The sequence below is a fragment of the Rhinatrema bivittatum genome, chromosome 3, assembly GCF_901001135.1.
Source record: "Rhinatrema bivittatum chromosome 3, aRhiBiv1.1, whole genome shotgun sequence".
In the NCBI taxonomy this organism is placed as follows: Eukaryota; Metazoa; Chordata; class Amphibia; order Gymnophiona; family Rhinatrematidae; genus Rhinatrema; species Rhinatrema bivittatum.
This window is the reverse complement of record NC_042617.1, coordinates 382,303,499-382,330,557: the sequence shown is the minus strand read 5'-3', so window position 1 is coordinate 382,330,557 and position 27,059 is coordinate 382,303,499. Positions and strand designations below refer to the sequence as shown.

The 27,059-nt window shown below is 41.2% G+C and overlaps 1 protein-coding gene across 7 annotated transcripts in view; it reads left to right on the top strand.

Annotated features, from left to right (window-relative positions):
* The window catches only part of MYO6 (myosin VI), a 527,529-nt gene that overhangs the window by 318,188 nt on the left and 182,282 nt on the right, over positions 1–27,059 (top strand). For all 7 annotated transcript variants that reach the window (XM_029595584.1, XM_029595582.1, XM_029595583.1 and 4 more), the window contains exons 23-24: positions 10,621–10,750; positions 12,123–12,213. In XM_029595584.1, coding sequence (XP_029451444.1) covers positions 10,621–10,750; positions 12,123–12,213 — 221 coding nt within the window. The remainder of the gene's footprint in view (positions 1–10,620; positions 10,751–12,122; positions 12,214–27,059) is intronic.

Sequence of the window (27,059 nt, the reverse complement as noted above, 5' to 3'; positions counted from 1 at the left end):
TTATTTCAGACATCTTGACCCTCAGGAAGGTCTCAGTCCTTTCGGAGCTGACAACCAAAAAGAGAAACTGGTTTGGCCTCAGATTTGACCTGAACTTCCCAATGAAGTTTGGCGGACCCATCCATGAGACGAGGAGATAGAAGAGGGATAGTCGGCCCCCTATCAACAGTGGGTCGAGATTTCATTGGTTAAATGGGTACTGGACATCATACAAGAAGGATATGCTCTGGAATTTGTCAGCATCCCTTAGGACATGTTCATAAAGTCACCTTGCCGCTCCCAGCACAAGAAACTGGCAGTGGAATCTACGTTGATAAGATTCCTCAGTTTGAGGGCTATAACTCCGGTACCTACACCCCAGGAAAATATGGGGCATTATTCCATCTATTTCATCGTACCCAAGAAGGGAGGGTTCGTTTCACCCCATCCTGGATCTCAGGCGCGTCAATCGTCATCTGCGGATAATTCACTTCCGCATGGAAACTCTTCGCTCCGTCATAATGGCTGTACAACCGGGAGAGTTCTTAACCTCCCTGTACCTCTCAGAGGCCTACCTTCATATTCCAATCTGTCAAGACCATCAGCATTTCTTATGCTTTGTGGTACTGGGCCGCCATTATCAGTTCAGGGCGTTGCCCTTCGGCCTAGCAACTACCCCCAGAACATTCTCCAAAATTATGGTGGTCGTGGCGGCGGCACTCAGGAAAGAAGGGATCCTGGTGCATCCTTACTTAGCTCTGGCTGATCCAAGTGAAGTTGTTAGAAGTGAGCCTTAAGGTGACCAGCAGGGTCAGGTCTCTGCTTCAGGACCTGAGAGAGCTTGAGCAGCCTCAAGCTCTCTCAGTCCTTAAGAGTACCTGGGAGTCTGGTTCAACAACAAACAGGACAAAGTCATCCTCTCTCTCCCTTGAGGATAATGAAGCTGATATGCCAAGTGCATCGGTTGACGAACACAATGTGCCCCAAGGTGTGGAGGTATCTCCAGGTCCTCAGCCTGATGGTATAAACCCTGGAAGTAGTATCATGGGCGAGGGCACACATGCGGCCACTCCAACACTCCCTGCTGTCACTTCGGAACCCATTGTCTCAAGACTACTCGATACAGAAAGTTCATCTAAGCAAGGGTGTAAGCCTGTCCCCACTGAATTGGCTAGCCCTCACGATGGACGCGAGCCTCCGAGGGTGAGGATCTCACTGTCAGGAATTGACGATCTAGGGGCGATGGAACAAGGAAGAGGTGCGCTGGAACATAAACCATCTGGAAGCCCAAGCTGGCAGATTAGTGTGTCTGCAATTCAGCCACAGACTCCAGGGCCATGCAACGGTGGCCTACATCAACCACCAGGGAGGAACCAGAAGCCACCAAGTGTCTCTCGAAATAGACCCTCTTATGGAATGGGTGGAGTTAAATCTACAAGGGATCTCAGCTTCCTACATCATGGGAAAAGACTATGTCACAGCTGACTTTCTCAGCAGGGAGAGTCTGGATCCAGGAGAATGGGTGTTGTCGACCAGAGCCTTCCAGCTTCTGGTAGATGGCTGGGGCCTCCCATCCATCAACCTACTGGACACATCTCACAATGTGAAGATCCCCCGATTCTACAATCACAGAAGAGATCAGCACGTCTAAGGGGTCGACGCCCTTGTCCAGACCTGGCTGGAGAAGAACTTACTGTACCCCTTTCCTCCATGGCCTCTGCTGGGCAAGGTCATTTGCAAGATCGAAAGCCACAGAGAGTTAGTCCTTCTGGTGGCCCTGGATTGTCCCAGATGCCTGTGGTATTTAGACATGCCTCCCTCCATACAGGAACCTTCTCCAACAAGGTCTGATCCTTCACGAGGACCCAACTCTGTTTTGCCTTACGGTCTGATCCTTGAGAGGGTTCACCTGACGAAGTATGGATATTCGGCGACAGTAATCACCACCTGCTCCATGCGCAGAAGTTCTTGATGTCCTTGGCGTACGTGTAGATCTGGAGAATATTTGAGGCCTGGTGCGAGGAACGCGGGGTGCCCGCTTGGATGACCAAGATCCCCATGATTCTGGAATTTTTACAGGAAGGCCTGAACAAAGGGTTGTCCCTCAACTTCTTGAAGGTCCAGGTGGCAGCTCTCTCCTGTTTTAGAGGCGAGGTGAACAGAGTCCACCTGTCGACACATCCGGACTTGGCCCATTTCCTAAAAGGGGTTAACACCTCCAACCATCCTTAAAGTGGCCAGTCCCCCTATGGGACCTCAATCTAGTACTGGACGATTTAGCAGGACCTTCCTTTCATTCGCTGCACAGTCTGTCTCTATGCCTGTTAATGCTGAAGACTTTATTCTTGGTGGCGATATGCTCGGCTTGTCGCATCTCTGAACTACAGGTGCTGTCATGTCGTGAGCCATTCCTCTGGTTGACTCCAGGAACATTACAGCTTTCACCGTTCCTTCTTTCTTCCTAAAGGTAGTCTCGGAGTTTCACCTGAACCAGTCCATTTCCTTACCATCCCTAGATAGACGCAAGGACTCTGAAGACTACCACCTCCTATGCCACTTAAACATCAATAGGCTTTTAGTACGGTATTTGGAATGTTCAGAAATGGTGCGCAAGACGGACTGCTTGTTTGTTCTTCACAGTGGAAGGAAACAAGGCGAAGCAGCTTCGCGAGCTACCATAGCTCGCTGGATCAAGGAAGTGATCACGGGAGCTTATGTAGAGGCAGGAAAGCCTTTATCCCTTTAGGTTAAAGCTCAATCCACTAGAGCCCAGGCAGTATCCTGTGTGGAAGCTAAGCTACTGTCTCCCTTCAACATTTGCCGAGCAGCGACGTGGTCTTCCTTGCACACCTCCAGGTTCTATCACTTTTGTGCATCGCATTGGTCCTGAGTTTATCTGGCTACATGCTAGGAAATGAGAAATTACCTGATAATTTCGTTTTCCTTAGTGTAGACAGAAGGACTCAGTATCCCGCTTACGGCTGCCCATGAACAGTGCCAAGGAATCGCTCATGAGGTGAATCTCGATTCCAAGAGGTTACAGGTAAGCCGTTGCCCTATCCCTAGATCAGGGCATCTATAATATTGCTGGGATTCAGTGCTTATGTTTGTTTGAGTACAGTTACGGTCACCAGTTTTTAATCAAGTTATTAAGTTGTATTCAAATTTTATTCAAGTTTTTCAATAGTATGTCCACAATGGCTTTTGAAGAGAATACTGAATGGCTGAGGTCACTGGGTGGGTATATCTAAGGTGATGTCAGCTTTGAAACCTGACTCCATCTCCATCTGCTAGCAGGGAAGCACATAACCCATTGGTCCTAAGTCTATCTGTCTACACTAAGGAAAACAAATTTATCAGGTAAGTAATTTCTCCATTTCTTTTCTACCAGCCTGAGTTTTTGTCGATGCTTAACTGCAGTTTTTTCTTCATTTCTTTTTTTATCTTTGTTTTTATTCTCCTTAGCCCTTTAAAAAAATAGTTGTTTAGATATATTAGAGAAACTGTTGTTAAAGCAGGGCAAAAAATATGTCTGCAAAATGAGCACTGTGGATCTCCAGAACATCTGCTTAAAGTGTCCGGTACTGTTGCATAATGTTTCGAACAGCAAAACTTGTGCCAAGATGTCACTTAAAGTCATCAGATATAGGTAACTGAAATTATTTTCAAAGACCTCCTTTCCAGAGAGTAAACTAGCCTTAAGTTCCAAGAGAATAGACCCTCTATATAAGGCCTGAGTCTTTTAGGCATTGAAGTAAGGAATCTTTCTCCTCTTCCTCCTACTCAATAGAGAAGGAAATAAATCCTCTTCGTGGAAACAGGCAGTGCATAAATCTTTGAAGCACTGTGAGAAATCACATTAGCACTGAAGAGTTTGACATTGTCATCTTTAAGACTGACTGGCACCATGTGATATAGTCATTGGTGATGAGCTTTGTGCAGGCCATGCTGGCACCAAGAACAGTCTGTCAGAGCTGATGTGTTTAGTGCAGAGGAAAATGGAGCCACCCATATCTGCGCAGATATCATTGGAGCTATTGTCTTTGTCCTAAAATAAGTGTTCACTATCAATTCTAGTGCCAGTATCAGATACATCATCATTATCCTTCCCACTGGATATAAATAGGCATTTGTTCTTTGAATGTGGCATGACTTTATAAGGCAGTATATGAAAGAAATGCCTTTACCATTGCAAGAATGCTTTCTGGAAACAGAGAGAAGTAGCACCCCACCGGAAGACCTCTCATATCTGGCATTCATTCAGAAAATGGTAGATTCATTCCCCTTTCTGTACAAGAAGAGCCAAAACTGACTGAAGAATTCACATATATGTTCAAATTTGTTAAAACTCTGAAACAACCATCAACTCTGTCAGTCCATAAAGCCTTTAAAGATCTTTAATCAAAGGTATGGAATGTTCTTTATTCCACCAGTGGCCAGAAGGATTGATCTCAGATACACAGTAGAGACTGTCCAGGTCATAAGGTGCAACTTCCACACGATTCACCAATAGTAGAGACAGCACTTCAGAAGGCTTAAAACACGCCTCCTCTAAAAGGATACAAAATGCGATTGCACAATCCCTGCTCATTGCCAGCAAATTTGATCTGATCACTCCCATTCTAAAATCCCTTCACTGACTCCCCATTGCCTCTCATATTGCTTTCAAATTTCTCCTCCTGGTCTTTGAGGCAATCAAGGGTCTGGCCCTTTCCTGTCTGTGCGACCGATTGTATACTTTCTGGCTCACCCTCTTCCCACTCTGCCAACACCCGTCTGGTAGTACCCGTCCCCAAGAAAATATGGAGGGCTAGTACAAGGAAGAATTCATTTTTCCCTTCTCTTTGGAACTCTTTGCTACTGGACATTAGGCTAGTACCGACCTCCAGACTTTCAGGAAAAAACTAAAAGCCTGGTTGGTTGTTGAGGTTTTCAGCCCATGAACATATTTCACCAGCTTGTCACTCCATATTGCGGTGATTGTTTTGTTTTCCAACAAATTTCTGTCAATTGCTTTCTGTTCCCCCTTCACTAATTATAATTCCGTTATAGGTTTTATGTTCTATGAAGTTATTTTTTTCAGCCTCCTTGGCCTGTTGTCTTGTAACTCACTTTGAGCTCAAATGTTGGAAGAGCGTGTAATAAATAAATGATGATAATGATTGGGAAATAAATTCTATCAATCAGCCATGCTTTAGAGCAGAATTTTGGCTCATCAATTTCAAATTACCCAGTTGTATACAATATCCTACAAAATATCAAGGTTGATTCTTCTTCATTACCTCCTTATTGTTCAGAAGCAGAAGAATGTTCAAAACATTTTATAAAAACAGTATTTGATAACTTTGACATGATTTCTAAAGAATCAGCAATAGCTACCAGAAGGCTGGTATGGCTCAAGGCATCTGGACTTAGGGAGGATATTCATGAAAAGCTAGAAGATGCCCCATGTATGGGAGACAATCTGGTGATAAAGTGAAGGATATCATGAACAGCATAAAAGAATAATGCACAACTTTTCAGACATTGACTACGGCTCCTTCAGATACAACAACCGTTCATAGGAAATGTCATATAAATGTAGACGTTTCACACATTATCCATATCAGAAACAATATTACCAGTCTCATCAACAACCACAACAGCCACTGTCGAGGCAATGCAATACAGAGAGAATGCATATGAAGTTGGTCCAGCAATCTTCCTAGAAACAGTCTGATTTTTTGATTACGTTAATCTTCCAGTGGGGGGGGGGGGGGGGAAGACTACAATTGTTTAATATCCAGTAGTCACTTATTACCATCAACCATTCTCAATATCATCCAAGAAGGATGCAGGCTAAATTTTGAAAAATTAGCATTGATAAATCATTCATTATCCCGTCACAATCCAAAGGATCAGTTGCACATAATAAACCAGAGGATAATATCGCTCTATTTTCTCATGCAATAAAAATGGTCATGTCAACGAAAAGAAACAAGGGATTCTACTCAAGATAACTTCCCCAAAATTAGGAGGCTTTCATCCCATTCTAGATTTAAGAGAATTGAACACATTTCTGAAATGAGAAAAATTTAAGATGAACACCCTAGCAACAACCCTCCCCTCCACTGGATTGGAATGATTGGGTAACGATATTGGACCTTAGCAGGCATACACACACATTTCGGTGCAAGCTGCAGAAAATATCTCAAGTTCACCAGCACAAAGTTCTTACCTTTTGGTTTTTTGGTAGCACGAAGAGTTTTCACAAAATGCCTAGCAGTAGTAGCAACTCACCTGAGGAAGAATGAGATCCTAGTTTTTCCATTCTTAGACAACTGGCTAATATTGAGCATATCCTTCAAAGAAACCAATACCTCAACTATTCTTACACTTCAAACTCTTTTCATGGGATTTGTCCTTAAAAGAAATCTCATGTTGCCTTCTTGCCGCCTAGAGTTCATAGGAGCGTGACCGATACTCTCATTTGCAAAGCATTTCTTCCAAGGCAAAGAACGACCAATCTTCTGTTCTTGATAAATACAATAAGCAAACATACTTCAGTGTCTGCAAGAAAATTAATGGGAATGCTTGATCACATGGCAGCTCCAGTGCAAGTAACTCTCTATGATTTGTTGACTTTATTTAAAAATTATTTATAACCCGCGCCCTCCAATCTTCCTTATGCACATAAGGATGTCATAATGGCATCTGGAGACTCACTAGAATCAACGTTCTCCTCCTTTGTCTCTTAAAATACCAGTCACATTCCTTCTTTGCAAATCCTTAGAATTGTGAAAACAACCTTGTCATCTTCTACAAGGTCAAACTTTCTACCCCCTCAGATTCTCGTCTTTAACAACAGATGTATCCAGTCAAGCTTGGAGAGTAGAGGGGAGCTCACTTGAGCCAGAGATGTTACCAAGGAATGTGGAGCAGAAGGGAACAATCTCTACACATAAACATATTATAAATGAGAGATATTTACAAAGCACTGCTAGCTTTCAAAACTTTCATAAAGATGAAAGTCTTCCAGATTTAGGCAGACCTTGTAATGGAAGAATGGAGTCTCTTGTATTGTGCCATAAAGCAGTAAGAATTTGGATGTGGGCACCAGAAAGAAAAATACATCTCTCCACCTGCATATACTGGGAAAATCCAGTGTTCTTGGCAGGTTCTTTAAACCATCACTTACAACCTCACATGCAATCTTTCCACAAGAACACCCTCCGAACAATTTTTAAAAAATGGAGAATTCCCCTGGTGGATCTTTTCACAGCTTCATTCAACCACAGATTTCCAGTTTATTGCTCCAAATGATCCAAAAGCCCTGATATGAGATTCACTGGTGATTTCTTGGACAGGATGCCTAATGTATGCTTTTTTCCCCAGTTACCAAACAGTGCAGAAGAAACTCAAGTCGGGATAGAATGAGGATGATTTTAATGGATCCATTCTGGCCATGCCAAGCTTGATTTCCTTGGCGCCTAAGATTTTCGGTCATTCAACCTATTCACCTACCAACTTTCTATTCCTTTTATACAGTATGAAACCATTCTTAATCCCAGCCTTCACTATCTAGCATTGACATCCTGGATATTGAATGCAGAGTGTTAGAGAACATGCCCTTTTCAGCAGAAATCAAAGCAGACTTGCTAAAGGCAAGAAAGCCATCTACTAAACATTTGTATGGATTTAAGTGGAAATGTTTTCAATTTGGTGCTGAGTACAAAAACAAGATCCCTTTATTTGTGGAATTCAGCACTGCTGTAGTATCTTCTTCATCTTTTGGATTCAGGCTGAATGTCTAATTCTGTCAGAATGCTCTTAAGTGCTATCAATGTACTTACCTTTTTTGCAAATATTCAAAAACAAAGTGATGCTCAGAATTCACCCAAGATTGTTTTGTAGTTCCATTTGAATCAATCAGTAGTTCTCTCTACTTTCTTACCAAAGCCTTACGCTAGTGCAGCAGATCAGATGCTTCATACTTCTAGAAATTTTCTGTTCATTTTTTATGGTTCCAATAAAAAGGGGCCAGCCTGTGACCAAGCAGACTTTCATTTATTTTATTTATTTTCTGCTTTTCGGCACTTTAGAGCAGATTACATTCAAGTACTGTAGGATTTTCTCTATCCCCAGAGGGCATACAATCTAACTGGATCTTTTAACATTTCACATTAGGGTCTAACGCTAGCATTAAGGCCTTAATGCACGAGATAATGCCATAACGCATGCGTTAAATAGCTCAACATGCTACACTTGCAAAGCAAATGCTACATTTGCTTTGCAAGTGGGAGGAGTTTGGGCAGAGTTAATAGTAATGAGCAGCTCCTAATGTCAAATATGATAGAGTAATGCACAGCAATGTGGGTTTTATCGCCAGCAATAACTACACCTTTTTTCTGTGCTTTGTGCCCATGGTAGCTGTGCATTACCGTATTTTTATCGCATATGATAAATGTATTTCACCTTGTGGAAATTACCTATGCGATGTGGGAGCAGGGAAATTAGCCTAACCGTGCCCCCTTTTTTAGTGCAGGTGCTGTTTCCGCTATATTTCAAGCATTTTGATAAATCTAAGGATACATTTGTACCTGAGGCAATGGAGTGTAAATTGACTTGCCCAAGGTCAGAAGAAGTGGCAGTGGGATTTGAACCCTGGTTTCCCTGGTTCGTAGCCTGCTGCTCTAATCAGTGGGCTGTTATGGGAAGTTTTATGATGTAAAGGTTGGGCATTTATCCTATTATATGATCAGTGTGCCACTGTGGTTAAAGCTTAATTGGAAAGTAGAATGGCAGGCAATGTGTGTCTACAGCTGTGCAGCACACATTCACTCTGGCACTTTTCACACTCTAGCACAAATTTAAAGACTGTAAAATAGTATAGATAATTATTTTATTGCAGATTTGTATAGGTAAATAGTATATTTTATTGTATGTTCAATTCCCCATACCGTATGATATGCAAATAATGCTTTCTAACTACCCAGTTTCCTTCCTTTTCTTACTGCTCCCGAAGTGAAATGTCTTGTAACATGGCCAGGAGTCCATGATGCCTCTGCATTAATATTATGTCTCCTTCTGGTCACATCTACACTGGGCTAGTTGGATACATGTATACCAAAGTTCTGGTCACATCTGCTTTGTCGTGAAGCTTTATTGTAGTCTGTCATCCTGGTTACATTTACGTTGGAGCCTGGTTGGGTAGATACCCTAGACATGTGCATTGGGGCTGATTGGATGCCAAAGTTCTGGACTCAGCCTCAGGTCTTTTATGATGCTTTTCTCATGTAATCAAACAACAAAATGGCATGTCTCTCATCTCATTGGTTGGATCTGAATATGAATCCACACCCTTAAATGTCAGGTCATCTAGTTTTTGTTTTATTTTTAACTCTCTATATATTTTCAAATTATAACATAAGCATTAAACTTGCACAGCAGAAATGCAGAAATATATAAGAATGAAATACAGATTATACAAGAAAACATTGATGTTGAAATTCAGTCCACAATATATGAGGGAGGAACCCAAAAGAAAATAAAGATAGTACAAACAAGAAAAATAAGAGGAAGAAAGTGTTCCTAGAAGAATTAAGCTCTTCACATACAGACCAAGGATAACTCACTATATACTCACACCCAAAACATGTTAAGCATTGGAAACCCTATCAAGGATACTTCTAGAATCAATAAAACAACGCAACTATGAAGACTCAAAGTAAATAAACTTCTCAGTAGGAAAAGAAATCAAACATTTATATGGGAAATGAAGCAGAAATTTGGCCCCTAAGGGAACCACCTCCTGCCATATTGCTAGAAATTTCTTCCTACTCTTGCATTGCTCTGAAAAATCAGGAAATATGCAAACTCTAGAATGCAGGAATAACAAGTTAGAAGCATGAAAATATAATTGTAATACTAGGTCCCGATCTTGTAATGAGGCAAATATTACTAATAAAGTGACCCGATGAGCCTCATCCATAGTGGTAGACTCCAACAATGTTGAGACATCTAAAACCTCAGCTGTTAACTAAGGTATCTCCTGAACAATATTTATTTTCCTATTACCAGTTTGTGACACAGGCAGGTAAAAAGCTTTGCTTATTTTAGTCATGGCCCCAAATGAAATGCCCAACACATCAGTAGCATGGGATCTTCTTAGTGTTTGGGTAATTGCCAGGTTCTTGTGGCCTAGTTTGGCCTCTGTTGGAAACAGGATGCTGGGCTTGATGGACCCTTGGTCTGACCCAGCAAGGCAATTTCTCATGTTCTTATGTTCTTTATGCATGTAGGAAGTGAAAAGGTTGGCTGGAGAAATCGTGGAATTCACAGGAAAATTTAAATCCCACAAATTGACTTCTAGCAAAATTCTCCAAGTTTTCAATTCTCCGAAGGTCAGCTAGAGAAATGACTGAGGTGACTCACATGGGCTTTTGCGTGGGAACTTCCACACTTGCTCAGAAGGTTTTCATTTCCTGAGCTCTGAGAAAACATCTGGGCCAGTGCTGTTGGATGATTTCACCCTATTTGTGTGGCTTTTTTGTCCTGCTGTTTATAGAAAACACCCATTACAGATGAGCAACTTTGTGATACAGACTTGTAGATTTCTGTTTTTAATGGTACTCATTTAAAATTGTTTTCTTTCCTTTTCAGTTTGCAGAATTTGATCAGATCATGAAGTCTGATCCTGATCATTTAGCAGAACTGATTAAGCGGGTTAATCATTGGCTCATTTGCAGTCGTTGGAAGAAGGTTCAGTGGTGTGCACTCTCAGTCATTAAATGTATGTAGATTTTTCTCTTACCGTGTCTATTATACTGCATGAGAGTGCCATTTTTATATTTTTCAAAAAAAAATACATTCATAGAATACTATAAATTTAGCACTGCATCATTATTTTGTGCATAGGTCAGCAGTAACAAAGTTGTATATGAATGAGGTTTTGTTTTGTTTTTTTTTTTTTTTTTTTAAGTCTCTGTGCTTAAATAACAACTAGAATACTTCTCTGGCACTAGCTTTCTTTATAGACCAAAGTCAAGCCATGCTAAACTGACCTTGCCTGATGAGATTAAGTTAGAGATGTCCTCCTTGATATGATCTTCTTTTGATATGTAACTTGTCTTCTCTTGCTAGAAATATTTTTTTAAGGAAACCCATGTTTTAATGTCATGTCACAGTAACATCTAATTTTGCAAACCATCCCTTTCCTTCTAGAAAGTGCTGCATCTCTCATGTTGTGATTATGCATAAAAAGGGTAATTTTTTTAACAGCCTACAAAATTAGGCATAGACCTTACATGTGTAAGTTTGCTTTGAAAATCATCCCAGCAAGACATCCCATACAAGTTGCTGATTTGTGCGAGGAATTTTTTTTTTTTTAAAGAAAATTTACACACACACTTTTCAAAAGTAAAAAATATGCAAGTAAGCGCTAACCCTGCCCAAGCCGCACCCTCTGGAATGCATCTGCTTAGTGTGGGTAAACGTATGCACAAAATAGGATTTCACACGTTTTTATCCACACAACCCCCACAAGCCATTTCTATGCATAAAAACCACTGTTTTATTTATAGAAATAGCTTTGAGAATTATCCCCTTATTGTAAGGTAACTACCATTTTAGCAGCTGTGAATAAAAACTAGTGGGTTTGTGTGGTTAGCCAATCAATCATCTTCCAGTGCCATATCATTCTTTCTTTGTAAACATGTTTTAGTAAATGTAAAATTAATTTGTTTAACTATTAGGGACCTTTGTTTTCAGTTGTTTTATTTTGCCTTGGAATTTCAATGTAATAACAAAAATTGTCAGGGGAAAAATTACTTTGATATAACACACGAGAAAAATCAGTGGAAAGGTCATTTTTCCACTGATTTCTGTTTTTTTCTAGGAATGAAATTCCCAGGCAAAATAAAATAAAAACAGAAAACTAAGGTCCCTATTAACTATATATGGTATTCAAACTTAAATTTGTTCTGCTTTTTGCTAGTTTTAGATTCAGTGGGATTTTTGATGTTTACGTTGGTGTTCATATGTATTGCTAATGTTTTATATTCTGATAATGTAATGCACCTTGAGTACATGTTCGGGATGGGATGGAATATAACATTTTAAAATAATTAATATTTATAAATATATCTATAAATCTGTGCTTGCAGTGAAGAACAAAATCAAATATCGAGCTAGTGCATGCGTTGAAATGCAGAAGACTGTTCGTATGTGGCTCTGCAAACGAAAACACAAACCACGGTAAGAGGAGAACTGACAATGTACTGTGAACAGAAATGTGAAAACATCTTCTGTTTTTAATTTTCCTCATCACCACTTGAAGAAAGTGGTCTGGTTTCCGTTAGCCCATTTGTATATGTAGAAATAAAGGTCAGTGAATAAGTTACAGGTAATAACGTTTTATTGAACTAACTTGATATATTTCAAGAGTTATGCTTCCTTCATCCAGGCAGGGCAGCAGGAGCTACAGATGATGTAAAGGCAAAGGAACTTGATAGGGATATTAGAGTCCTCGCCCATTACCAAATAGTAGTCCTGCTGCAGCTATGAGTTTTTCAATTTTCTTCAATTTTTCTCTCCTCTGAAAAATACATCATCCTTCCCTCATCCTTTTAATTTACAACATTTTACAGCTTTGAAAATAAATACCACTGCACCACTATTGACATGTAACCTTGGAATTTAATTGCATCCAGAACTCATTCTGCACATGCCCTTGCCCATAGATACTGTATATATAGATGGATGGGGTGATGATAGAGAGTTGGGGGTACAAAACTGATAACCACCTACAAGCAATCTGGAACACAGAATACAATGCTAGAAGAGTACCCTAATGGTTAGAGCAGGAGACTGTGAACCAGGGAAATCATTGTTCAAATCCCACTACCGCTCTTTCTGACCTCCAGCTAGTCATTTAACCTTCCCATTTCCCGAGATACAAATGAGTTTGTGCGAGTGGTATTACCTGCGTTTTTTTGCACTAATCTTACACGGGTATGTAATAATGCGATTAGAATGGAAAAAGTGTGTGCGCAAACCCGCTTAAAATGCCACAGCTGATCTAGTATGAGTCCATGCTAATGCCATGCAAAGGAGGCAATTAACTATTCATGGGCAATGGAGAGAGCCGCACTGGTGCTAGTGCAGGTTTTTTTTAAGCAGTTTTGTTTTTTTTTTTAGCATCTGGGTCAGGGCAGGAGTTTAGTTTAAGTGCCTGTCTGTAGGTTGAAAAATTAAGCTGCAGAATCCAGAAGAGAGGTCAAAGAGGGAACAGGCAAATGTCAGAAATGCTGAATGCTTTTGTAGTGCCTTCCAAATCTCTGCTGATTTCCTCCAGTCACCGGCATCTGCCATTATAGCTCCCACGCTGTTAGTGATAGATCATTAAGGGGGTTAGACATTGCTTTACCCACCTTCAGTCCCTCTTCCAGACCACTAACTCACTACTGTCTTAAAGACTTTCAACTGAGAATCAATCACAGGTCGCCAAATTAATGCAGGTTTACATGCAGTTTATTGCATAGGGCCTTCAGCGCACATTTTAGCGTGCATATCTGTGTGGATATTTGTTTTGCGTGGATTTTCTGCTTGTATCAAATTTGCATGCTGTAGCCTTATTACATCTCACAGAGGCGCTTGCTTTTGCTGTGAGCGCTAAAATAAATATGTGCAGACAACTAGTACCGATTTCACTGCTGGTCTTTGGCTCCTTATTGTAAGCCATCTGGGGATAGGGGAATACTTACATTATCTGAATGTAATTTGCTTTGAAGGGCTGAAAGGTGGAATATAAATAAATTAATAAATATAGTAGTAACAAATGAAATAGCTACCTGTATATAATGGTTATTGGTCATTGCCTTTTCTTCAAAATTATGAGTGGAACCCCCAACCCCACTTTGTTTTATGTTTGTATTCTTTCGTACTGCTGGCTAAGTCTCAAGGTCTAGGGGACAGCCCATCTAAAGACATTAAATAGGGAAGTGATATAGCTCTATCTAAAATTTTTGTCTTGACCAACCTCTAGATTGTGGTCTCCTGTAAGGCAGGGATTCTCTGCCTAGTCCTTGGGACACAACTAGCCAGTCAGATTTTCAGGTTATCCACAGTGAATACGCATGAGATAGATTTGGCTGCACTGCCTCCATTGTATGCAAATCTCTTTCATGCATATTAATGAAGGCAGTGCAGCCAAATATATCTCATGCGTATTCACTGTGTATATCCTGAAAAATGGACTGGCTAGGTGTGTCCTGAGAATTTGATTGAGGACCCCTGGTCTAAAGTATAATGATTTATTGTGATGAAAGGAGAATTTGACTAGCACCCATTGCAGGTATGCAATTCTGTGTTTAAGCAGATTAGCAGAAGTAAAGTGACATGGTGAAGTATGGCAACATTCAGCAGAGTAATAATACACCAAAAAGATGAGAATCGGAAAAAGCTATAAACATGCAGGCTTTTATGGTATGAGAGATCAAACATTAAAGTAAAGAGGTGTCAGCAAACTAGTCAGTGTGTCTGAATACCACACAGATCACTCGGTCTTATCAATCATTCACCTCTGTGTTACAGTATTTTTTTTTTTACTTTTTTTTTTTTTTTTTGTTTGAAGAGGTCATATGAGCAACAGTCTAAGACAAAGTACAAAAGTGTCCTTGTTAGTACAGCCCGACTAGGCCATGGTTTCGTGTAAAAATGTTTCTTCAGGGGTAAAACAAGATAATGCAATCACAGGACTGTTGTCTGTAAAAATAAATTATTCATGTATTAGTGACAAACCAAATAAATAAAAATACCAATACTTATCTCACCCAAGCCCGTAGCACCTCATATAGCAGACTGTCATGTCTCAAAGAACTTCATGGTCAAAGGCCAAAGCCAATGGTCTTGAGTGTCCTAGAATGAATCAGATGTTTATATAATCAAAGAAACATAGGAACATATGAATGACGTGACAATGATGTAGCAGACATATAAGTAACATAATGACTCATGCTGATTATAATGTAAGAAAAGACAAAAAGCAGGAGCAAAGAAAAAATGAAAAGTCTATCTCACAACTGAGACCAGATGTTATTACGGTATTTAAATTGTAAATTCAACATTGCTCATGTCGTAGCAACGTTAAATCAAAATCGCCGACTGTCCAATCAGGACATGGTTGTACAATCACGCAGAATCTAAGATAGAGAAAGTCTGAGACATCTCTTGGCAGTGTGAAACAAATGGAACATTTACACGCTGAAGGGACAAGTTAGATCACTATTCAATCAGTCTAATGTTAGGGTCCTTTTGGTCTTACTGATGTAACTCAGACGACATGGGCATTGGATAGGATAAATAACTCCTGATGATAAGCAATTTGTGTGTTGTTTAAGTACAATTGAACAATTGACTGATTTCACAAATCTATCGAAGTAGACATCGATACTTCACAAATAGTTATTGATTTATGGATACAATGGCTAATTTATACACGGGCACTTTTGAGGCTCAGTATTTGACTTCTATTTCCTACTGGAATCACATTGTTACATGGAAAATATATATAGATGACATATTCCTACTATGAGATGGTTCCAAATCATGCTTTGAAGAATTTTTGAGATAATTCTTTGAATGAACATTTGCACTTCACTTACAACTTTCAATTGAAGCAGATATCTTTTTTGGACATCACTATTACAAAACATGCTAACGGATTCACTGCCTCCCTCTACCACAAGCCTGTTACCTTCAATACCCTCTTACATTTCACCAGCGCTCATCCTTGTGCCTTAAAGGAGAGTTTACCTATTAGTCAATTTTCTTGACTACAGAGGTTATGTTCATCCATTATCAATTTCAAGCACAAACATTGAAAGACTGATTTTTAGCCTGTGAATATCCACAGGCTTGTATCCATAAAGTTTTTCTACAAGCTAAATATACCCACTGTGAGTGGCTTTTTGTTTTCCATGAACCCCCACGTTTCACTTATAAACGCGGGGTCAATCTGAGAGATTTTTTGGTTTGTTCAGATATCACTAAATCAATATCTCTATTGAGCACTTCTGGCTTCAGTTTATGAAGTATCTATGTCTGCTTCGACAGTTTTTGTGAAATCTTAGACTGTTGTTCATTTGAACTGTTCACACATAAAAAAAAAAATACTATAACACAGAGGTGAATAAGTCTGAGTGGTTCGTGTGGCATTCAGACACACTGACTGGTTTGCCGACACCTCTTTACTTTAATACCATCAAATACTGCACGTTTATAGCTTTTTCTGCTTCTCATCTTTTTGGTATAGTATGCTCTTTCTCAGACTTTGTTGTCTCTTTGCTCTCTTGAACATTCAGAAGATGCCATCCATACTGTGGCATAAAGCTTTTTTTTAAATATATTGCTTTTGTTATTTAGAAAATTGATGCTGTACATTTACTTTGTGAACATGACTTTGGCTTTTTTATAGCTAAGTTTTGTCATGAATGACTGTGTGGTAGTACAGAGAGACTAATAAAATCTGTTCTAATGTAGGCAAAGCAGATCTCAAAATTCAGAATGCTTGTTAGGTTTTCCATTGCCAGTTGAATTTGTATTAAATATTTCACTTTGTTAGCCTAAAAATGGCTCACCATACCTTGATGATCTTGGCTTTCTCTGAAGTGCTAGCCAGATGGAAATTGTAATAAGAAAAGACTTAAGGAGTTGAAGCCCAGTACTGGTTTCATACACAAGCCTCTGTGCTCCAGGACTAAATTGTAAGTTAGATCATTTTTCTTCGCTCTTCATTCTATTCCAGCTAGGATACTACCAAAGGGATAAATGTAGATTATTTTCCTGTTCAAGCATAATGCTGGAAGTTGACATATATTCAGTGCTAGATTTTAGGATTAGAAAAACAAAATTGCAAAGTAATCCTCTACAAAATTAGGTGCATTGGCAAGGTCAAAAAGTTTTTTCCCCTTTCATTATGGTGGTTTCACAGAGATGACTGTCTGACAAACTCCGAAATTGCAAATAACATGCTTATTTCAAACATTTTCAGCAGTAATGATAAGGAATAAAGGGCAATGTGCTTTTACTAAAGCCTCTAAAAACACATTTCTGTTAATGTTTGGTTTGCTTTAGTCACACAAGAAATTAGTACTTGCATTTGTGGTAAGATCTTCCTATGTAGACATCCCACCAGTATTAATATATTGAAATCTAGGTGTCACAATTTTTTAAAGAGAAAATTTGCCTTGTTACATGTGTGAGTTGTCTTCCTCCTCCTCTGATTTCAGAGTGAAAAGTGAACAATTCATTGGTTTGCTCATGAAGCTGTAAAATTAAAATCTCTTGTCATACATGCAAAGAATAGGGCACATTCATGGTTGAGCAACCCTTAGCCCATGACATAAATCTTATTTAGATGTTTGCTCAAGCACAGCTTGTGACAAAAACACCAGGTTTTTAATTACCATACTATTTCATTTAGATCATAAGAACATAAGAAGTGCTATGCTAGATCAGACGAAGGTCCATCAGGCCCAGCCTTCTGTCTCTAACATTGGATATTCTGGGTCACAAGCACCTGACAGATCCCAAATAGTATATGTTTCACTCCCAGGGATAAGCAATGGCTTTCCTTTCCAAGTCTTACCTGTCTAATAACTGTTTATGGACTTTTCCTTCAGGATCTTTTCCAGTCCTCTTTTGAACCCTATTATGTTAGTTGCTTTGACAATGTTCTTTGACTATAGATTCCATAACTTGATTGTGTGCTGAGTGAAAAAATACTTTCTATGATTTGTTTTAAATCTGCCGCTTAGTAGTTTCATGGAGCATCCCCTAGTCCAGTGATGGCCAACCTTTTGAGCTCAGTGTGTCAAAATTCATAAAAAAACCGAGCATAACTCGGGTGGTGTGTCACTTCTAGAAAAATCCATAATTTTGTGATATTTGTAGCTCTAATCAACAAAGTTATAATTTTAATATATATACTGTATTTATTAATAAAGCAAAAACAAATAATTCTTTACCTTACCTGCTTAGTGACTTTTTTGTTGCTGAATTTCATTGGCTAAATCTTCAATTGAAGGTTGGTATTTCGTACACTTCAAGTCCAAGCAAGCGTTACAAACTTCATCTGTCAGTCGGTTTCTTTTATTGGCTCCCATTCATGTTCACAACACTCCCTCCCCATCTCCCAGGCATGCACACATTCATTCTCACACACACAGACCCCCAGGCAGGCACCCATGCATTCACACACATACACCCCCAGGCAGAGTCCCATTCATACACATTCACACACTAAAGGTAGACCCCCCCTCTCTTTCTTTGCCAGCAACCTCAGAACCTCTCTCATTCCTCTGCTGCCACTGTCACTGATGCCGCATGGCTATTGCGGAGGTGCCGATTGCTGCTACTGACACTGAAGTCCATTCTGCTGCCTCCTCTGTGCAGGCCCCGTGGGCTTCCACTTTCTCCATGCTGATCTCGTACATTGTGAGATCCGTTGAGAAAGTGCTATTCTTGCACATTCCCAAAGAGTACATGTGCCAATCACTAAAAAGTACATTTTTTTTTTTTGCCTTTGCTGTCTGATCTTAGTTTTCTAATTGGTTGGTCACAGGCTTTTTTTTCACCTTCCCTTTCTTATTTTTTTGCCAATTCCTTTTATATTGTCTTTTTTTCTGTTTCTTTTTTCTCCATCTTCTTCCCTCAAACACACAGTCAGGTTCTCATTCTCACATGCATTTCTCTTTCTCACACACACAGGCTCTCACTGGCACATGCTCTCTCTCATACAATCATTCATACACACAGGTTCTCACTGACACATGCTCTCTCTCATACAATCATTCATACACACAGGTTCTCACTGACACATGCTCTCTCTCATACAATCATTCATACACACAGGTTCTCACTGACACATGCTCTCTCTCATACAATCATTCATACACACAGGCTCTCACTGGCACATGCTCTCTCATACAATCATTCATATACACAGGCTCTCACTGGCACATGCTCTCTCTCATACAATCATTCATATACACAGGCTCTCACTGGCACATGCTCTCTCTCATACAATCATTCATACACACAGGCTCTCACTGGCACATGCTCTCTCTCTCTCTCTCACACACACACACAGGCTCTCACATGCTCTCTGCAAACATTCAGGTCCTCTCTCTCAACTCACCTCATACACGCACTCTACGGGCCCTCAGCCTCTCTCTCACCTCTGGGCCTCCTCTTCGCAGGTCGCCGCAGGATGGGCTCTGCAGCGGCCCTGATCTTCTCGGGCCGCGGCAGCCCTGCTACCGGACCTCTTCCTCTTCTTGGGCCGCTGCGACTTGGGATTCGCAGCGACCCGCGGCGGCTCCTCCTCTTCTGCACGCGCTGATTCGCTTCCTCCTTCCTGCCCACGCGGCTCCGGCAACGTTTACTTCCGGGGCCGCACAGGCAGGAAGGAGGAGCATCAGCGCGTTGTCTTGAGCCTCATTGCTGCGACGCATGAGCCTCCCTGCGCCCGGGGGCATTGGTGGAGGGTAGGGGGAAACTAAAAAACACATTTAAAGGCTCGGCGCAGCTGAAAAAGAAAAGACTCGGCGCAGCCGAAAAAAAAAATAAAAAATTCCTGATAGTTCTCGAAACACTGCGCGTGTCAGCCAAAACGGCTCGGCGTGTCACCTCTGACACGCGTGTCATAGGTTAGCCATCACTGCCCTAGTCCTTGTATTGTTTGAAAGGGTAAATAATTGTTTACTATTTACCCATCCCACCCTACTCATGATTTTATGAATTGATCCTTTTTAAAATTACTCTTCATATGAAATGACACAAAAGTTGTACTTAACTTACCTAGTTGTGAAATAGCTCTAGCTTTCACCAAGAGAGGAATTTGTTACAACATAATGCAGCCTGTGGCAACTTTTTTTCAGTCCTCATGGGAGTGAGAAAGGATTCCCATCCCTTTCATGCCTACAGGTGAAATTTAGGGTGCTTGCAAACTAGTCAAGGCAGCTGTGAAATGTGATCCCCTGCCAAGGGGATGGTGGGATCTAATCAGATAAAATTCCACATTGACTATGAATGAATGCCCAAGAACTGCCCTATCTAATGAGAGGTGTTAGGGCAGTTCTGACTGTGCTGGAAATCCAAATTGTGGAGGAAGGTGAACAAGTTAAAAAAAAAAAAAATGCTATGGCATTTTTGTCCAAGTCTCATAAGAACATAAGAAATCGCCATACTGGGTCAGACCAAGGGACCATCAAGCCCAGCATCCTGTTTCCAACAGTGGCCAATCTACGCTACAAGTACATGGCAAGTACCCAAACACTAAGAAGATCTCATGCTACTGATGCCAGTAATAGTGGCTATTCTCTAAGACAACTTGATTAATAGCAGTTAGTGGACTTCTCCTCCATGAACTTATCCAAACCTTTTTTAAATCCAGCTATACTAATTGCACTAACCATATCCTCTGATGTCAAATTTCAGAGCTTAATTGTGCATTGAGTGAAAATGAATTTTCTCTGATTAGTTTTAAATGAGCTACTTGCTAACTTCATGGAGTGCCCCCTAGTCCTTCTATTATCCGAATTCACATTTACCTGTTCTAAACCTCTCATGATTTTAAAGACCTTTATCATATCTCAGGAATAAATGTGAATAAAAGAAGGTGATAATCTTTTTATTAGACCAACTTAATATGTTTCTTGACTGGCTTTTGGGATCTAACACTCCCTTTGTCAGATCAGAACTAAATAAGCAAGTCAGAGTTATATCACCAGGTTGTGTTTTCTTTACTCATCCATTTAAAATCTTGAGCAGTTTGATCAATAGTATCTGGCCACCAGGCTGCTGGCACAGAAATGGTTAGTTTCTGGGGAGCTGAAACCTGGTTATACCTCTGTTATCCCGTAGTGTACGGTATCACTAGGTATGCTTCTTTGGTCTTCTGCTTTCTCTTTATCAACTTTTCGTTTGCCTTTGCTCTTGAAGGCGTGAAGGGTGGAGCTGTTTGCAACACGTTCCTCTATATCTGTCCAAAGCATACTTGAATTCTGTCAGAGTACGAGTTTCTTGCCAAAGGCTTGTGGTGGTTACCACAATATTAACAGTGATATAAAGTTAATGGAGGTAATTTTCAAAGAGTTATGCGGGGGGTTGTGCATGTAAAATTGGTGCGTATGTGTGTGTAAGTAGAACATACACAATGTATGTCCTCTTTTATAAACCTTGGGGATATGCATGTGCTTGCAGTGTGTCATGTGGAAAGGTCAACAAAGGAAAAAAAAGGCAGCTTAGGGGCGTCTGAGGCAGAGTGCGCACAAGTTGCTGTTTTGTAATTGGTAAAACGCGCAATACCTTACTGAACTTGTCTGTTCACTTTCTTACCTGCTAATTAACTTGCGCAACAGAAATCACACTTGTCTCTTTCTGTGGCTTTTGTTGGGAGGTCTGGGTGAACTAATGGAGGGGGGGGGGGGGTTTAGGGTGAAGTCCCGGAGGGTCCTGGGTGAACTGGTGGAGGTGTCGGCAAATTGGTGACTCCAAGTTTGTGCTCAAGTAAGTATTTTTCAGAAGTGGAGTATGCCCATATTTTATTAAAAAAAAAAAAAAAAAAAAACAACAACTGCTGCTTCAGCGTTTAATTCTGGGTTTTTACACATACATTGTTATGTGTATAAAATGTGTGCGCGATTTTATAAAATGAGTAGAGAAATTGTACGTGCCCCTGCATTATGGATGTACTAAAACATACACGTATTTTCAGGGCAGAAATAAGCAACATTTTATAAACTGTGAGGCTCCTGTGAGTATATAAAATAATAGCATAAGTCTCTGTGGGCCCATATACACGTGCAAATGGTTATACCACGGATAGTTTTGAAGGTTGGGCTCAATAAATATGAATATAGAAAAAAATGAGAAAAGACCATGGTCTTAGAGAGTTCTTTTTAGGAACATTCATACATAGTAGGGAAATCATCAGTGAGAGAACCCCACATTTTACTCATCTGTACAAATATTTGGGTGCAAAATCCAGTATGAAAGAGACAGATGGATTTAGGAATTTGCCACTCCTAGGCACTGTTGCTGCTGTTGCACCCCCCTCTTCCACCTCCCTGACCCCCACGCCCAGTTAAGTTCAGACAAACATGAGCAGGAGGTGTAAGGTACAGTCTCACAGTTTGCTGCGGCAGCTCAGGCGTAGATTCGGTGGCAAAAACTGGAAAACTCTGAAGCACATTGGCAAACATTTCCATATTTTATATTAGAAAAATTAAAAACATTTTCAACCTTGCTTGTCTATATAATTTTTTTTATTGGGAGAGGAAAAGGGATCTTAAGTATCAGTAGAGGGATGAGATCTCGGGGATGGGCAAAAGAGGAGGAGAGGGTGAGAGGACCAGGGATGGGGAAGGAAAGAGGGAGGACTAGGAATGGGGTGAGGAGAAGGTGAAAAGACTTGGGGCTAGGAGGAAGGAGTATGATAAGGAAAGAGGACTAGGGATAGGGAGGAGCCTTGAGAAGGAAAGAGAACTAGGGATACGGGAGGAATATGAGAAGGAAAGAGGACTGAGGATGGGGCGGAGAGGTAGAAAGGGATGGGGAGGATGGGAGATGGGGAAGGTAGAAGACAGGGGGAAATCAGCAATCTGAGATGGGAGGAAAAGAAGGGAGAGGGAGGGAGAGTCTGGGATTGAGAGAGGAGGAAAGGAGTGGGGCATGTTGCAGGGTTCCAGGGTCTGTAGAGAAGGGAGGTTCCCAGATCTGGTGGATAGAATCTGAGGTCAAGGGAGAGAGAACCTGAATTGCAGGGGAGGGGGAAGGAGATGAGGTATCCCTACCATGCTCTGGTCCTGCTCCAGCTCCTCTCTAACCTCTCAATCTGGCACACACATACCAGCATCGATTCCCCGCCCCCCCCCCCCTCTCTCTCTCTCCCTGGGAAGGGAGAGGCTGCATCATGAAGCAGAGGACTATTCTCTGCTGAGTGAGATTAAGCATAGCTGGAAGGCAGTGAATCTTTAACCAGCCTGCTACCACCCCTCCTGATTTTTGCCACCCTAGGCATAAGCCTGCTGTGCCTATTGAGAAATCCAGGCCTTATGAAAGAGAAAAGTTCATTCCCAATGGAAAGTTCAATCCCAAAATGAAAACTCAAAACCAAAAAAATCCCAAATGTCACTATCAATGCTCAGGTTCTACACTTTTAAAGGAACAATATACAAGACTATGTATGAACTCATTAATTATAAACCACAGAGCTAAAAATGAATGGATACTTTCCAGCATCTCAAACTGAACTTTCAGGCAATGCACCTGGTAAATCATCTCTGAGCCACAAGCTTCACTGAAGTCCTTACTGTAAAATGTAGACTCTCCTCATATCTTACAAGGTCTGTTTTTTGTCATCCACATGCATCAGGATATCATTTAAAAAAAAAAAAAAAAAGATAAATTACATTCATTTTACATAAATGTTAAATTTCTTTACAGAAAAATAAACCAGTATGAGGGTTATCAAAGAAACAGAAGTGATGGCAGAAACGGACCTTATGGCCTATCCAGTCTGCCCAAAAAGCTCCCATAGTTACCAGTTTCCCATACTTATCAGTTACTCACTCCGCTAAAGTCAGGGCTCTTGTTGGTTACTGTTTGAGTCCAATTTCCTTCCCCCCATTGCCGTTGAAGCAGAGAGCAATGTTGGAGGTGCATTGAAGTGTAGTATCAGGCTTTTTAGTTAAGGGTAATAACTGCCGCATTAAGCAAGTTTCTGCCATGCTCTTGTTGGTTACTGTTTGGATGACTGAATGCATTCTCGTGACTTCAGCAGAACCAATAACAGAGAATACACTCAATTGATGCATCTTATGCACCAAAACGTTTCCATTCACAGGATGTTTAAATTCCACTCTGAGGCACTCTAATGCTCTATTCAGAACAATCACTCCTGAGCCTTTATACCATGGCTCAAACAATGCGAGTGACATGCGACATCATTTTAACCAATCAGTATGGCAAAGCATTTTGTAAATATACTTACACTTCCGGAGGAAGTGGTGAAGTCTAAAACTGTGAACGACTTCAAAGGGGCGTGGGATAAACACTGTGGATTCATCAAGTCTAGAGGGCGTGAATAAAGTGGAGGCATTCAAACACTGCACGGAGCGGCAGTAGCCACAGAGGCATTCAAACACTGCACGGAGCGGCAGTAGCCACAGAGGCATTCAAACACTGCATGGAGCGGCAGTAGCCACAGCGGCATTCACGGAGCGGGATGCCAGTGGCCAGTAGTTGGTGTTCCACCTTCACGGAGCGGAAGGATGGAGGGCTGCTATTTCCAAAAAAATAAATAAATAAATAAAACAAAACAAAAAATAAAAACAGGGGTGGGTAAGAGTATGGGGAATGGGGGTGGCCTGCTTGTTACAGCGGTTGCTACCCCTAATTGAGCTGGATGTCACTTGGATGCAGATACACAGCTGCTCTCTAAATTGGGTGGAGGGGAATTAGGGCTGGAGGGTACTGGAAGCCAATAGTAACAGGTGGGAGAGAGAAAAAGGGGAAAAAAAATGGATAAAGTGCGTAGCTTGCTGGGCAGACTTGATGGGCCGTTTGGTCTTCTTCTGCCGTCATTTCTATGTTTCTATGTATTCACACATTCTACAAAGGCCCATTCAGCAGCATAATACATCAAAACGATCAATGGGCTGAGTACAACACCCATCAGAGTTACATGCTGTCCTAACCACAGTTCAAATATATTACAGTAGATAACATATGTACCCATTTAAGGTTGGAATAGCATCCTCTAGTACAGTGTTTCTCAAATTTTTGAATGCCAAAGACTGGTTAACTACTTTCCTTAAATTATGTGGACAGTTTCAGCATTGATGAGTGTTTTAGGGGAAGTCTCCCCCCAAAAACATTCAAGAACTTGGGGGTGGTAGGATTTACTTTTTCCCCCACCTGGTCTTTAATCTCAAAGGTCAGCTCTGCAGCTCATCTGTCATTTTAAGAAGATAACTTGCCAATTTAATACAATTATTTTCTAAAAATCAAGTCACTCTTATTACAAAAAAAAAAAGCCCCTTTTCTCTCTACCCCCTTCCTTTTTCGAACAGCATTGTCTTCAAAAAAGAAAAAAATTCTCTCTCTCCCTCCTAGCCAGCCACCCATTCATCGTTAAAAAAACAAAAAAATCCTCCCTCTCTCTCCCCATCCAGTCAGCCACCAACTGGTCTTTAAAAATCTCTCTCTATATATATATATCCCCTCTTTCTCCCCCCTTGCAATTAACCATCAGCTCATCATGAAAAAAATAAAAGAAAATCCTCCCTCAATCCTTTTCCCCTGCTAGCCAGTGTAGTTCTCCCCATTAGGTGACACAGGGAAAATCTGCCACCAATAGAGGGAGTTGGTCTGTGACTTAAAACCCCAGCTGCCCAAGTGTAGCAAGCAGAATGGAGGTACGGATTTTTTGCACAACACTGGGGGGACAAGCCTGGTGTCCCTAAATCTACTGCCTTTAACACAACCCTATTCTTGGGCAGAGTGCCACAGGATAAACCATCAAACACTGTTACACTGAAGCTGTTTACTTTTATCTAGTAATTAGAACAACTAAATGCAACAATGAAAAGGCAAAATTCAGAAGTAGAAATGAACACTTTGGGATGTAACCAGCTGATAAAAATGACATGCTTGATTATGCTGTAGGCAAAAGAATTAGACTTTACCAAAACCCCGAGATAACTTTGGCACCGGTGCACTAAAATGGTGTTCCAACCTGCCCCACCACTGCCCCCCAGTCCGGGATGGGTATACACACCAAAAAGGAAATTGAATAAAAGAATGTGACAGCCCTGATTTTAGTGAGTAGGCAGTTGAAGAAACACAGTCCACAAAATTCTGCAGTGGGCTGATAGACTACGAACTCCCTGGGTAAACGCTCCAGCTGTATAATTGCTTAAAACAGATCGAAAAAAGCTGACCCTAGTCCTAGGAGCAGATATTGGAGATCTAGGGCTGAACTCTCTTTTTAATCTGCAAGCCATCGCAGTATTATATGGTAGCTCAAACGGATGGAACAGTCTAACAGGCTTCTTGCCGCTTGGGTTTACCCCCGTAGCATCTGCTTCTGAAATAGTACAAGTTGCTGCAGTGAAACAAGTCTTTAGCACCTGCAGGCAGTTTCTTCTGCTTTCCTTTTTCATTCTTGTAGCAGGGGACTGCTAACCAGATTGTGAGTGCCTCACTTTATTTGCAACTTGGAAGACAGTACCAGGCCTCAGACAAATGCATTCTCATGGGGGAAGGGACCTGCATTAAAGTACCCTTCTACCCCAGCAACAGTACCACAGTTAATACCCCCACCACGCGGACTTCCCCCCCCCCCCCCCAAGTTGGGGCCAGTCCCGAAGCCCAATCTCGGGAAGCAACTGCAGCTGAATGTTAATGAGCCTGCATAAGACTGAGTCAGGGTCTGCTCTGCTCTCAGTTCCTGCGGTGGCCCCATCCCTTCCTGGCTGCTGCGTGGGAGGCGGGGGGGGGGGGGCCTAAGAGCAAAGCAGACTGACTTACTCTTTAGTAGGCTCCTTAACATTAGGCTGCAGTTGCCCCCCTCTCAGAGGTGGGGCCTCAGGACCAGCCCCCTGACTAGGAAACAAAAGGCCTGCAGGGCGGGGGGCAGAGAGGTTAGGAAAGTCTCTGCTGGCAGTGGTGCAGGGTGCTGTGCAGCCGCAGGGCAATTCTTTGTCCCTACTCATCATCTTGCAATCACTGTCATTTTAAGGATTGGCAGAAATGCTGCCAGGACCAGTGCCGGTCCGCAGACCAGTGGTTGTCTGGTGAGCTATTCTCAGAAGATGTTCTTTTTCATTGTTTATAGTCTTGTCCTAAGATATGATGCCAAGGGCTATAGTGAGAATTACAGGCCAGTTTACACCCCAGTGTGCATTGTAGATAAAGTGTTGCCATTAGAAAAAAAAGACACAAGATATTTCTCTGGAAAACGTTTAGTTGCCAGAAAGTATTTGTGTTTTTGCCCAGTAATTCCTCCTTCCTCCTTTTTTTTTTCTCCCAGCTCA